The sequence below is a fragment of the Salarias fasciatus genome, chromosome 14, assembly GCF_902148845.1.
Source record: "Salarias fasciatus chromosome 14, fSalaFa1.1, whole genome shotgun sequence".
In the NCBI taxonomy this organism is placed as follows: Eukaryota; Metazoa; Chordata; class Actinopteri; order Blenniiformes; family Blenniidae; genus Salarias; species Salarias fasciatus.
This window is the reverse complement of record NC_043758.1, coordinates 16,778,320-16,793,117: the sequence shown is the minus strand read 5'-3', so window position 1 is coordinate 16,793,117 and position 14,798 is coordinate 16,778,320. Positions and strand designations below refer to the sequence as shown.

The 14,798-nt window shown below is 41.0% G+C and overlaps 1 protein-coding gene across 1 annotated transcript in view; it reads left to right on the top strand.

The window, feature by feature from the left end:
• Positions 1-14,798, top strand: part of pcp4b (Purkinje cell protein 4b) — a 33,729-nt gene that overhangs the window by 16,746 nt on the left and 2,185 nt on the right. Inside the window, exon 2 of the mRNA XM_030109269.1 lies at positions 7,199-7,250. Within this exon, the coding sequence (XP_029965129.1) occupies positions 7,199-7,250 (52 nt within the window). The remainder of the gene's footprint in view (positions 1-7,198; positions 7,251-14,798) is intronic.

The following is a 14,798-nucleotide window of genomic DNA, read 5'->3' as shown; positions in this document are numbered from 1 at the left end:
TAAAGGCCAGGACACACTAAAGGATAATCGGGACGATTTTTGTACCACTCTCTCCCTCATGATCAAAGCGAGAAATCGTCTGATGTTTGCAAAAGTCGTCATGTCCGACTTTCCTGTGGTCTACAGTGATTTTGTCCAGTCCGATCCCCTCTGAAGGACAGAGCATAAATAATGAACATTTGCATGTAGAAATCCTGCAGTGTGCGGGGTACTCTGAGAGGAGCGTGTCATGTCACATGCATCAGAACAAAAGCCAATCAAGACACAAGCTGACGGTTTTTCGGGCAGTTCACCCAAGCAGAGTTACTGTCACTCGTGCTTTTATTCGGATGAATCATGATGATGGAGCAATCTGCATTAACACGCCAATTCTAGCAGCGCTAAAAAACATCTCTGCCCCTCGGTATAGAAGAAGTCATGTTTGACTACTCAAAATTTGGAATATTGATTGTGAAGCACCTGATAGTTTGCTGAAGAATCGGTTATTGCGGTGTGTTTATATCAGAAAGCTGATGAGTTCTGTAACTTTCAGTTTTAAAGAAACAACAAAAACCTGGAACAGGTTACTTCCCCATGGCCAATTTTGTAATTTAAGATACATCAACAGAGATTGACTGCCATAACAAGAGTTGAACTAGGGGTATTGTAAGATACTGATGATTTTCATGTCAGGCAATGTAAATACACTGTCTGATATGGAAATGTTACACATGCTTCTCCTTATGGTAACAAAGCTACGAACCTTCAACTGAAAAAGCAAGCATGAATAAGTCAACCAGAGGGGCTCCGGGGCAGTTCTGTTTGTGGAGCATGCTGATGAAGCGCACCTCTCGGTCAGCTGGTGCCACGCCACTTTTTGGGAACCACAACACATCTCAACAGAAATGTTTCAAAAAGCAGCTCCAACAGGAACCAGCTAATTTCATGGTCATTACAGGAGGCTGCTGGGGAAAGTCAGTTTGTGTCTTTGAACTGGGATTAGCAAACGAGAAGAACAAAACAGGACTCTTATCAGCGTGTGATTTTTTTTTTTTTTGTTTGGAGCTGGAAGACAGCTCAGCTGGGTTTCAGTCACGGGAAACGCTGCGGAGCAATTCGATAAGTCGCTCCACATTCTGCCTGTCAGACAAATGAAAACCCAGGTATCTTTGTGGTATGCTTGACAGGTAAACACAGCCTGTTCTGTTAAATACACTTATCTCAGACTTCAAGTGCTGAGCTTTTTTTTTTTTTTCAAATTCAGAATATCATCAAAGCCCGGCCTTAAATTAGACTTTTCTTTCCCAAAAGAGGACGGTGTGTTGTGCTCTGAGCTACCGCGGATGCTTCTCACCCTCTCACCACCCGTGCCTCTCCCCAGCATCAAAGTATGGCACATGCTGTTTGAAATTCATTGAAAGCATTGTATTAATAATGCAGCGAGAGAGAGAGAGAGACAGAGAGAGAGAGAGAGAGAGAGAGAGAGAGAGAGAGAGAGAGAGAGAGAGAGAGAGAGGGAGAGGGAGACAGAGGGAGAGAGAGGGAAAGAGAGAAAGGGGCTCAGAAAAGAGGACACATAACACGATGCCTTCTCAACTCCTCGGTTATTAAAGCATGGAAACCCTTCTGACATGAGCAGATGGGAAACCTTTAAACAAGCGGGGAAATAGCTGTGAAAAGGTTGCAGTAAGAGTAGCTGGCATTAATTCTACCAGGAAGCAGCCAGATACATGTCACCTGAATGAAACTATTTCCTTTCTCTGTTCGGTTACTGTGCCTGCTCCACAGCGCTTCCCTTCTTTTAAGGAGACATAAAAAGTAAACAATCTACAATGAATGAAATATTACAATTGAATACAGTGACAATTTGTTTTACTCAAATGTGTTCCTGTCAGGAGTTTGACAGAAACATCCGGTCTTCTAAAATGTGAAACAAACAAACAAGAGTAAAAAAAACAAAACTTTAATTACATTAAAACCTTACCAACAAAATGAGTGAGAATTATATTTCTATTTAAATATTTTCTTTCTTTGTTCATTGTGTTCAGTGTTTTAGTTTCAAACTCAATGTTACACTTGATCAGTCTTTCCAATTTCCATTGTTTAAAAGGTAAAGTAACCTTCTGAACATGTACTTTGCACATAAAGAAAATACATATTAGCTGGTAGTCCTTTGGTAAAATTTGATTCAGTTTCTTAATATGAATGCCAGAACAAATTCATGGCACCAAAATCAAAAGCTGTATTTATGTTCAAAGCCAAGCTGTTTAACTTTTTATTCTGTGATTTACAGTGATTGACAAGAACTCATTGCAAAACTCTTTTATACTGATTTATGACAGAACACAAAGTTGATTTAATCTTTATTGTAATTTTTCTAATAATGTGATGTCATTTGCTTATTGTTTTTTTAGCACTCTACCAATACAATAATATGCTTATTATTATGGTTTTGACCGATTTCTAAATCCTGTGTTGCGTACTCATAAGAGTTCATCAAAGATAAGTGCCGCAATACAGAAAATTTCTGTGAATTCGAGAGCCGTTTTTCCTGCATCAGCTCTGGAGCTGTAACTTCACATTTAACAAGCATACATGAGAATCGATTTTTACCTCAGCAGCTAAACCAGCATATTTTCCAAATCTATCCTAATGAAAAGCACTTCAAGCTCTGGTAATTTGGTTTCTGGTCACTTAGCACTAATAGAAAACACTGAAATTCTAACTCCCCTCTGCACAGTTTCCTCCCCCTCCCCCCCTGCAGACCAGAGGAGGCCGTCAGAGAGCTGATTCTGGTCATTTATCTTCCCGGTGCCAATGTTTGTATCGTACATCTTAACAACAGAGGGAGGGTATCGATCCTGCTCTCCTCCAGTCCTCTCGTTCTCTTAACTACAAAAGCAAAAATCATCACGTTTTCCCCGCCTGAAGATGCAAATGGAAAAAGAAGTAGAAAACTGCCGTGGCTAAGCTGTGCAATTTGTTGATAAAATTACATTAAAATTTCAGAGAAAAAAGATAATTGTTCCAGCACCACTGTGGATCAGGTTCAACAGACTCGCACTGGTTTGACTGGAGACTCTAAAGACCTTTGCCTCTTTTTTTCCCCTTTTTTTATTTACATAAAGCTGTTTGGACAGTTTCTAGGAGTTTCGGGGAGACTTTTCCTTCAGGATTTCTCCTTTGTGAAACTTATGGACATATCGACTGTGTCTTTTTTTCTGGCCGTGATTAAGTGTTTTAGTTTAAACTTTTTGCACCGCTTCTCTCCATTGAATCCTTTAGCTGCGGCTGAAGATAAATGAACCACCGGAACCATCCGAAACACATTGCTCCTTGTGTCGAGGATAGCTAATACTAAATTAATCAGCATGGTTTGATGTGGGGGAACGAATAACAAGAGAATCACCAAGAGGATTGTTTTTTTCATGCTGCAATGATCAAACACTAAAGACAATTCAATGAATGTTGCAAAGTTTGTTTTGTCCAACTAACTAAAATGTGTGTTTAAAGGTAATTGATGATTCTTAAATAGACAGTAGATGTTTTCACAGTAGATGTTGGCTGCAGTCTGACTGACGGTCACAGATCATGGTGAACCCAAAAGCAAAACTCGCACCGGTTAACAAGCGTTAACAGAGTCCAAAGCAAATGTCCAAAACACAAACCAGGAACGGAGTCAGGGTTGAAAACACGGTCCAATACACCACGTACCCAGGAGCACCAGCAGAGGTGTCCAAAGGGGAAAATCCAAAGGCAGGTCAAAACACTGACGAGACTGCAAGCTGAACAAAGTGGTATAGAAGTCTCTAGATCAGTTCCACTCAGTTATGCAGCACAAGGCAGTTATTTGATGTGACTAACTCCATCCAGACCTGGTCACATTAACTCACCATCATTTGTTCATGCCACAAACAGTATGACCACCAAAAAGTTCATTAAAAGCGTTTTTTTTTTTTTTTTGCAGTCTATGCATTAACTAGCAAGTTGTTAACATGTTGACATAAAGAGAATCTAAATCACAGGATAAAATTACATTTATATACACAGCAAATACATTGTATAGTGTCTGTGTGTGAGTGAATGCTGCATGTTTTTACTGAACTGTCACCCGTCAGCGTCATCTCCCTCCAGTTTCTCAGAATGATTCATAAAAAGCTTGTGATTTAACCTCTCCCTTGATACCATGTACTTTTTTCCCCCCTCCTCTGGTCCCCATGTCATCTCCTGAGAATTCCCCTCTCGTGTGCTCGGCTGCATGTTAAGAGCCGGTCTTCTAAGAATAGCTTTAACTAATCTGCTGGCTGTGAAGGAGCGTCACTTCTCTTCTCCCGTATTGTACCTGCCTCACCTTTCCCGCTGTTGGTATCTGAACCCACAAGACCCGAACATACAATCGGGAAGGGTTTTAACTCCCAGTGCAATGCCAGCACTTTCTTTCTTCACTTACACATCAAAATGCAGACGCTTGACTGAATGGTTGATTTACCAGCGGAGGTGAGAGAGCGACTACTACTACTACTCACACAAATTCACTCAAACAGTGAATATCATTAAATGTGAAACCCTTTAGGCTCCCGTGTGGTTATTCTCATTTTAAGTGCACATTTGCAAAATTACATGTTACACTAGAATGAATGTTGAATACATACATTAGTACAGCCAGTCTGTGTTTTATTTCTCTGGAGAAAAGCTTCCTATTAGCAGTTTAAAAGAGAACGCGAGCATGGCGGGATGCAGAGGCAACACAACACATCAAATAAACGGCTGTGGGATAAGTAAAGCTGACATTTAGATCAATGTGGCTAGCTTGAATATGTTGGGGTATAATCGCTGTGTTAAATCAGCTAAGTGTGGACGGGCGTCGTTATGCAACGCCACATCTAAGAGGGTGTTTGTTGCTGCGCAGCAGGAGTGTGCAGCACCTGACAACGTCCTCCAGGCTGTGTGGACAAGATGGTCATTCAGCGTTTGTTGAATTTTTCCAAGTCCGTCAGTCAGATCAGTTTAACAGAATGAACGCAATTATTCTGAAATAACCAAGAAAAGAATCAGGCATGGGATGAAACAATGAAGGCAAACTTTTTTCAAGATGAAGACTCCAACTAATCCACAGCGAAGTTCACTGAAAGACTAAGGAAGAGGCAGAGTCAGGGAAACAACAACTAAATAGAAGAGCAGGGTTTGTAGGGTTACAATTACAAGTTACCTGTTGAGAATTGTAACCAGCAAGGTACTGTAATTATCCATTTATCTACTTTTGATAACTTTAGAATTACTTCAAAAATATAAATAAAGAGAAGAAAGTAAAGGAGATCTGTCATTTGCTCAGTTTGTTTCTTTTCAAGAAATATTTCCTTTGACTAAAGACACTGAAAACCCACAGTAATCTTAAAGTCTTGAATTACAAACAAAAAAATTACTCCATGTGTTTTTAAATGAGCCTTTTGATTGAAGGCTGCTCGACGAAGGAGAAGGACTTACCATGATCAGTAACAAATTTAGATGTTTTCATTTAGTTGCTCTAGTCATATGTATATTTATGCTGAGGGTGTGATTTATGTATGCATGCATGCATGTATGTGTGTATGTATGTGTGTATGTATGTATGTATGTATGTATGTGTGTATGTATGTATGTATGTATGTATGTATGTATGTATGTATGTATGTATGTATGTACGTATGTATTCATTTATTTTTGGAGCGGGGGTACAGTTATTTGATCAGCTGACAGGAAAAAAGGTGTCAAAGATTAAAGCTAGGGTTGGCGATCTTGGAAAACTAGCATGTAGCACGAATGTAGCATCTCCCCAAGGCTCCGCCCAGCTCCCACCCCATTGGAGGAGCTCCGTTGGGAGCGGAGACGCGGAGACACGCGCGCGGTGCGCGCAGCACTTCCGCGTCCAGTGCGTCCCTGGCGTAACCTGTCCTCAGTGCTTCGTTTCTTAGTTTTTCTTTATTTGCACTATGCCAAGTATGGCGCACTCACCGGTAAGTAAAGCCCCAAACATTCTTCTCCGCCATTCTGCAACGACGCTCCGTCCTTCTACGCGCGCACTGAACCAGGGTCAGTGCACGCCATTGACATGTACGCGCAGGGGGCAGGTCGAACGGTGAAGGGATTTGATTGGTTTAAAAAAAGGTGTCCCGTCAAGACTATTGGTTGCTGTTTTTCCCGTTTTACTCCTGTTGTAGATAGCGGATATTTTCCAAACTACTTTAAGAACACGCTATGAATTGTTTCCCATCGGGTCATAAAGATCATTTTAACCAGTATTTAAAAAAATGTATCTCATTCAGATCGCCAACCCTAGCTTTAAATTCTGTTATTTGTCCCACAATGGAGAACTTTGAGTTGTTGCTGCTGGATAGTAATGCAACTGTTGTACCAAAAAAAGCACATTAACATTAATGGGTATTACATTAAATGACATCAGTAATATATAAACAATAACCATGACATTATAGACATTCTTGTATGGAAATGTTGGTCGTGATTAGTATTTAACCAGAGATCGTGTTGGTCTTTCACATCCAAATATATAAGCAATTCACTCTTCAAATCTACAGTCACACACTGATTGCTCACACCATGCAGTCACACAGTACTTTGGTTAAATACTGGATTTTGTGTATTTTTACCATAAATCAATCTGTTGATGGGAGCAAGTTTGGAATTGAAACGGTCGTCTCTTGGCTGGTCTGATGTTAGAACGTACATAACTCTTTGGTTTCTGTCTTTTTCCTGTCTGATCAACGGAAGCTGGGTGTGGAGTTGGACCAAGGTTATCGTCTCTGGTGCGTGTTTAGGACTCTGCAGTGTGACCTCTGCAGCGTCACGCCGCCGTGTCACAGTGGAGAGCGACCCCTCAGGTGCTCCGTCACTCCCGGTCATGCTGCGCAGGATGTTTAGGTCTTTTTTTCTGGCACAGGACCTTCAGCCTGCAGGATCTCCTCTGCCTGGTCTGTGTGGTCAAAATGAAAGCCCCCTCCCCCTCCGGCTGGCTGTAACGCTCCAGAGTGTGGGCTTCGGAGAGCACGCCTCCAGTAGATGTCAGAAAAATCACGAGGATGGAGCTTAATTACTGAAGGGCACAAAGCGATGGCACATGTTGAACTAATACCATGACGGGAATGGTGTAGAGAAGCCTGGTGGATTTCATTTTGAAGGAAATGTGCCAGGCTGACTGCCTGTGTTTGTTGTTTTTGTTTTGCAGAGACAAGGATCCGGAGCAGCTGCTGGCAACAACAAGACCTCTGGAGGACAAGGTAAAAGAAAAACACAAACTCCACGGACCAAGACATCTACCCTCGAGATGTTACTCTCACTTTATTCAGCAACATTGTCGTTCAGGGATGTGTGTTTTAGCTGAATTAAATGGCAGAAACTGGGTTTCTTATTGAGTGGGTGACAGGGAGAGGGTGAAGTGAGGAGAGGGATGGCAAAAGGACCAGAATTTACAGTACATGACGGTCTGTGTGTGTAAGATGAGCTTTTAAAGGCACATGTCAACTGATTGACAGTAACAGGAGATGAAAGACACACACACACACAGAGACACACACACCCGCAGGGCTTTTTGTCAGATCTAATCATTGTCTCGTGGGGGTCTGGAGTGTCGTGTCATCCTTTACATGACATGGAGAACGTTTGATGAAGTATTAATTTAATATTTTACTAATTCTCTGCACCTCAGGTAGATCTATCTTAAACTGTACAATACCATGCAATATGATTTTAATCTCCTATTTGACAGCACATTAAGTTGCAACTTGTTTGTATTAATTAGCGTATTTTGCAAAGGTTTCCCGTTGTGTGACTTTTCCAGTTTTCCCATGAATAACTTGAAAAAGCCGAGGCTTGAATTTCGAGTCCCGGAGAGAACAGAGACACGACCGTCGACTTCTCTCTGATGATTGCTTCTCCAAACCTCAGACGAACCTCCCTGTACCTGTTCAGTCCTGGGGGAAATAAAGATCAGCTCTCGTGTACCAAGCACATTATGAATCATGTTTATTGTGGCGCGTCCTGTCATTAGACCTATCACAGCGAAGCAAATAAAGGCTTCAACGAGGAAACTAATGTCCCCTCGGCTTTCACTCCCTTTAAATCGTGGCGGCGATTTGAAGTGGTGTCCTGACTCAGCATCTGATCAGTCTTCGAGATGGAAACAGGTGTAATGAACTGTTTTGATTTTAAACTACATTGACTTCTCTATAATTTCCAGTCGCTCTCTGCATCCATATGGGAAATGGTTTGCATTGAAAGTGCTTACACAGAATTTTAGTCCTGGTTAAAGTAAAAAAATCCAATGTTTTATTGTTTTGTTGGTATAAAAAGATCTCCATACTGTTCTTGTTTAGTTTAGGGTCCGCTGTAGTGACTGCTACTGTATTTCAAAAGTTTTAATGTCACTTTAAAGCGTGTTGCACACACACGCATGTGTGTGTCCTGTGATGTCCTTCTAATATACACACCCACACACACTGCGCTGTATTACTGTTAGATGTCCTCATCCAAATGACACCACATGCATTTGTTTCAACAGTTTCTATAGATTTTCAAATTGTTTGTTAATTTATTATTCTTTGAGTCTTTAAAGCACTCAATGGAAAATATAAACTAAAGGAAGGTCACTGAGGAAGTGCTGCCCAAAGCGATTATATTTTGCAATCTCATGAATTGCTGCATTAACAGAGTCGGTAATTCTCTGACAGCATTTCTTCCTGACTTTTACTGCAGCAGCCGTGTTGTTTTCAGCCTGGATGTGTTTGAATTGGAGAATAATTACTCCTCCATTGTGTGCGCTGCTTTGCTCTTCCCTTTTATGTGAACACACACTGACTGAGACTGGAAATGTCTGGATTGAACTGACTGAGTTGTTAACCAGCCTTGTATTACCACGTCTCAATGATTGTGAATATGTGAGTTTGTCATTCCAGAAAACGGAGAGGAAATGTTAATCCCTCTTTATAGTGCAGACCTCAGGTGGTTCACTATCCAAAATCTCTTAATTGATTTTGAATTAAAGTACTTTGGAGATCAATTTATTTTGGAGTTGGATCTGAAACGTGGTGGTTTAACTAAGGAATTCATTGAGTCTGTAAATATCTTTTATGTTTGTTACTCCTTTGACAGGTCTTTTTTGATCAGTTGCAGTTTGCAGTTGGTCACAAAAAGACGTGTTTCTGAATTATTGGAATAATAGTAACTTTATTTATGAATTACTTTTTAAAGCATTGTCACAAACACTGTTTAACATCCCACAAAAATGTGAGTGCAAAAGCATGGTATATCAAAAGTTTGACATCACGATCAGGATTAGACCAATGATGAAAATGAAAAAAACTTATGATGAACACATACAAGCTGAACATCACATTTAACCTTACAACATTTTCAGTTGCAGTTTGAAAGATTCTTCTTTGTTCATTCCTTTTCTTTGGGGAAACGAGACATGCAGGTAAAGCTACAGTCCACTCCTCTTTTAGCCATTCAGTGATTTAAGGTTTTGATTAATTGGTGATTTCAATTCCAAATTTCTAAGAGCAGTGCAACAACAATGTGGATGCAAAGAAAAGTAAATATTTGACCATGACTCAGCTTGAGGAAAAAAAAAAAGAAACTACGATCCTTTTCTTTACGAAATGGTCCAGATGACCTTTAGATAATCACTCTGCAGACTCAGTGAGATGTTACTGTATTGAAATAGTCTTATTTCTGATTTAAAGGTGCTTTAAAACAGGTCCATGCATTACCTGACCGCGTTTGATTAAAACAAATCACCCTATTAAACAGAGTCTCCGCTGAGCTCCAGCCACCTATACAGCGGCTAATGGATTCTCTAAAGCTGGTTGAACCATCAAGATACAAAAGACTAATTTTTCCTCTGCTGGTAAAATCGGCTCCACCTTTCTACTGTCTCAATAAAACGGGAACATGCAGGAAACTGCACAGCCTACAGTGCGCACACACACACACACACACACACACACACACACAAACACAACATCCTCCTTTGTTGTCTGACCTTGAAAATTAATTTAAGGCCTGTAAAAACTGCTTTCCCAGCGTGTCTGAAGTGCATCTCTTAATACAGAGAGACACAGAGGGAGTGAGAGAGTGGGCGAGGAGGGAGAGCGCTGCTATTGACTCTCGCCCACTCTGCGTCCCCGGGCTCACAGCAGAGCGCCGTCTTTCCAGACAACCTCTCAGAGGCTCAAGGACGGCCACAAACCGACGCATTCATATTCACCCAAGCCCATTGTGAACTGGGAAGGTCTGCACGCATTCAGCCGCTTTCCCGATATCAGCACGGGAACACACAACCTGGAAGTGTTTATGCTGAAGATAAACGCGCAGGTTTGAGTGTTTATCAAAATACAAATAATTGAATCCAGCATTTCCTGCTTTGCTGCCTCCTGCCCGTACCTGAGGGGGAAAAGGAATGCAAGCAGTTCGGGACACTTTTGGAGGGAGGGGCAGAGGCTGTCAGTGTTCAGGATGGTTATTGTGATGGAAACAGAGAAAGTGAGCGAGTTAAATCTGACAAACTCTACAAAACATGTTGTCTGTAAAAAAATTTATTAGTGACACATAATGACAGCATATTGAAGCTGAAACCTTGAAACCAATATAATGTATTTGTTGCATTACTGAGCCATCAGTACTTCTATGATAAACCAAGGCTGCAACACAGCCGGATGCAACACGGCATTCATAATGATCTGTAATTAGAGACACATTTAATCATATTATAGTTAAAGGTCCCATTTCATCGTCCACTGCTGCTTTAATTTGCTCTAAGCGACTGGCTCGAGCTGTCCTCTGCATTTACCCATATTTGATTGTAATATAAATTAAGTTTATATTTCCACCTCACTAATCTCATCTGTAGTTGTTGTTGTTCTTTCAAATGGTAAATCGGTTGTCATTTGCTAATTCCTTCCTTTTATAAACTTGGCACAGAAAACATGGAGGAATATGATGTTTTAAAGTTTTCGGGTGACTGTGTGTGTGTGTTTGGGTGTGTGTAGTTCCTCTGTAGGCTTTTAATGAGTCAATGAGTGAGTCACTGATGTATTCTATGAGTTTTTTGTAAAGTGATAATTCTCATTAATGCTAACTAACAGTATTAGATCATTGGATTTTCACAGAACAATGTATTTAAATAAGAAAAAAAATCCCCGATGCGTGGGTGGCTGTTGGTGTAAAAGTTTCTGCTTCCACCACACCGAGAATATCTGTTCCCAGACTTGAGGGCCTCAATATTTTACCTGTGTGTATGCTTTTATTTCTCCCTCTCTCTCTCTCTCTCTCTCTCTCTCTCTCTCTCTCTCTCTCTCTCTCTCTCTCTCTCTCTCTCTCTCTCTCTCTCTCTCTCTCTCTCTCTCTCTCTCTCTCTCTCTCTCTCTCTCTCTGAGCGCTCTGGCTTCCTCACATGGTTCAAGAACATGTGTTTAAGGAGGAGTTGTGATTATAAACTGGTCAGAGTGTTCCCTGCCTTCAAACAAATGTCATGTCGGGACTGGCTCCTGCCAAGTTTGATCAAACAGAATCGACATATATGGTTGTTATGTTTGACTTTTGACTATCAAATAGAGTTAAGCAATCACTGCTGGATGATGAGTTATCTTTTGTTGCTTCAGCAGTTAGACATATTTCTTAACTTCCCTCAGTAGCCTTTCTGTGGTCACATTGGTCAACATGGTCAGCATCCAGATGTTGCATATTTGTGCCATATGCTCCAGTTATTCACTGACCTGATGGGCTCAGGAATAACACAGACTGTCCATGTCACTACAGCAGCTGTCCCTGCAGCTTTACATCGTACTTTACCAACGCAGCACGCCGAGAACAGCGCTGAAAGGTAGCACGTGATAATCCTTTGGTAAGACGTGTGAGAAGCAGCATAATTATCTGCTTATTCGTGCGCCGCAAAATAGATTAAAACTGATCGTGTTTCTAATGCGAGCTTGCAGATTATTGCTAAAGGACGCCGTGGAAGGCAATACACCATCAGCACCTCTCTCCTCGTATCAAACAGGCTCAGGCGTAATTTCCAATGGGCTCACCTCAGAGATCAAAGTCATCCTTTAGTAATTAGCAGGCGACAGGCGCTCGGTGTGAGGATGACCCATTTTCTTTACACTTTTTAATTAGCTTTACTGCTCTAAATTATAGACATAATGAATCCATCCTATTCTGTCAGATATTGTGAGTAAAATACACCAAACTGCTTTCAAAAAGTAAAAAAAAAAAAAAAAAGAAAAGCTGCTTGAAAGAGCTGAAACCACACATTTCTCCGGTCTTTGAACTGCCCACAGTTTCTGTTTTCTTTTTCCATTTCAGTCAGCGCGTCCAAGTGGGTTACTCAGACGCTTCCTCGCCAACGAAAAATAAAAGTTGACATGAAATGAGAAACGTAGCCAACAGTTCCAATCAATACCGGGCCAGTCCTTCATGTGTATTTGCGTATTGATCGCAGTGGTCTCTCTCACGCTTTGCTGGCCCGTGATGTTTCAAGGCCTCGGGGGTCACGGATACTTCCTTGACTTTCACTCACTGGCTTTAAACTCTAAGCACACACATGCCGGCACAGGCGTGCATGTTTCTGCCTCCATGCAAACTGTGCTGCTTGTGCAGAAACAGCAGATCTGTACACAAATGTTCAAACGGTTATCTCTTTAAAACATGTAATATGCTATTTTAACACACTGAGTCCCACATATACTTACAGTACATGTCAACTGTGTGTGGTTTTTGCCACGTCCCAGCATCAGCTCGACACTCCCACAGGTTTGTAGCCCCTCACCAAGCTGGGATGCAGCTTGTTTATAACCAGAAGTTTGAGCGTTTTTATGGCATAGGACCATGGGAAAACCACCACTCCTTGAATTCGATGCCCGTGATGCCCTTATTGCTTTGTCGCTGATTGTTGGAGGGAAATCTATTCCCACTCATTGTGATTAACTCTACTTTAACAGCAGCCTAAACAAAACACATCAAATTTTTTTGATTTGATTTGATTTGATTTATTTATTTCATACATTTAAATAAATTAATTTATATGAACGTATCTTGAAGTCGTTTTCACCACAAATCACGCTGTGCATGCAGTGTTGCACAAATGCTTAAATAGCTTCCTCTGTACTTTTACACAGACTTTCCCTTTATTTTTCATAATCTGTCTCTCAAGGTCTGAAAGTCTTACTTTTATGTGTCTCTTCCGCGTTCTGAAAAATCCCTCTCAGGGCTCAACTGGTTTTAAGCGGCAAAATCAATGAGACGTCCCAGCTTTCACTGGGCTTCAGAGCAGCTTTTAACGGATATTTTGAGAGACAGCCGACCAAGGATGGTCTTATCATGTCACTAATGAATGGCAACATACATTTTATTAAGGAAAAGTAAATCCTTTAAGCCTCGGACCTTCGTGGCAGGCCGGTTTCAATTTCAGCCGTTACCACACAGCAGAAATATAAATACATTTTTCATCTCCTGCTGGTAGCACAGGCAAAATGATCCAGAATGACACTCTGACAGCAGATATTACATCCCCGTTAGGTGAAGACAGGGATGCTGAGCGCGCTTTCAGAAGCAATAGGCTTGATAATCCATCGTGTGTGTGTGTGCGCGTGCGTGCGTGTGTGTTGAGGAGGAGATGAAACCCCAAACTGAGGCGAATGATCCGTCATTGTCACATTCCGCCACTGCCTCTTGTCTCGTAACAACTGATGAAAATCTGGCCTCGGGACTCAAAGCTGTCGTCAAGATGACTCCTTTAGATTGATGCCTGTGATTACTCACAAATATTAAACTGGGCTTAATTAGTTTGCACTGGTTACCAAAACATGCACATTACATATATAATTGATAGCAAAATTTAAAGGGATCCAGTTACACTACATGAAATTAAGAGAGCATACAATGGATTACTCCTAAATTTGATCTGTTCAGTCATGCAAGACAAAACTGTATGACAAAAATAAGACAAACGTGTCTGAGTTTCTGTGTGAAACTCAAGATAAATGACGAAGAAGGCAGGATTTAGCCACTGAGATGAGGCTTTTAGGTTGATGTGAACGTGCACAACTACAAGATCTAACATGAACTAACTGGAACTGGGAAAAAAAAAATATTGTCATCAAATCTTTTGTTTTTCCAATGAAATTATTCCATATTTAGCCACAAAAAAACCCATTTTTGATGAGAGATCCCACATTGCAAAGAGAATGTTCTCAGCACTGCAGTCTTTGTTCCTTCCATCCTTTATTTCACTTGGATGGAGGTGGTGGGGTTTAGAGACTGTCTCAGCTCACGTGGGATGACGGTGAGGCTGAATAAATTGCCCTGTCCGTCACAAACAGGCATAGAGGGACAGACAATATCCCACAAACACACATAAAAGTCACCTGCTAAGCCCGACCCTAACAAATGAGTTAACTTATGGCTGTGGAGAGAGCCGCCGCGACAGTCTCACTCAGTCTGCAGTTTATACCGAAAGAGCACCAAGGGAGGAAGTTTCTTGTTAAAGTGAATTATTTCCATGTCTTTTATTTAAAACTTGATCTGTAATTGTAAATTTTCATGGTGATTTTTTTCCTGCATACGTTTTATCTGTCTTATTGTCACTGTTGTCTTTAGCCCACTTTAGAACCTTTCTCTCTGAATAATGAACTGATGTTTATATATTTGAAGCACTCTCAACTGCATTTCATTTATGAAAGTTGCTACATGACGATGCACAATCACACATTCCTCTTCTTATCATTGTTGTTATTATTATCATCAAGGGTGGTAATTGGCTGTATTCACAT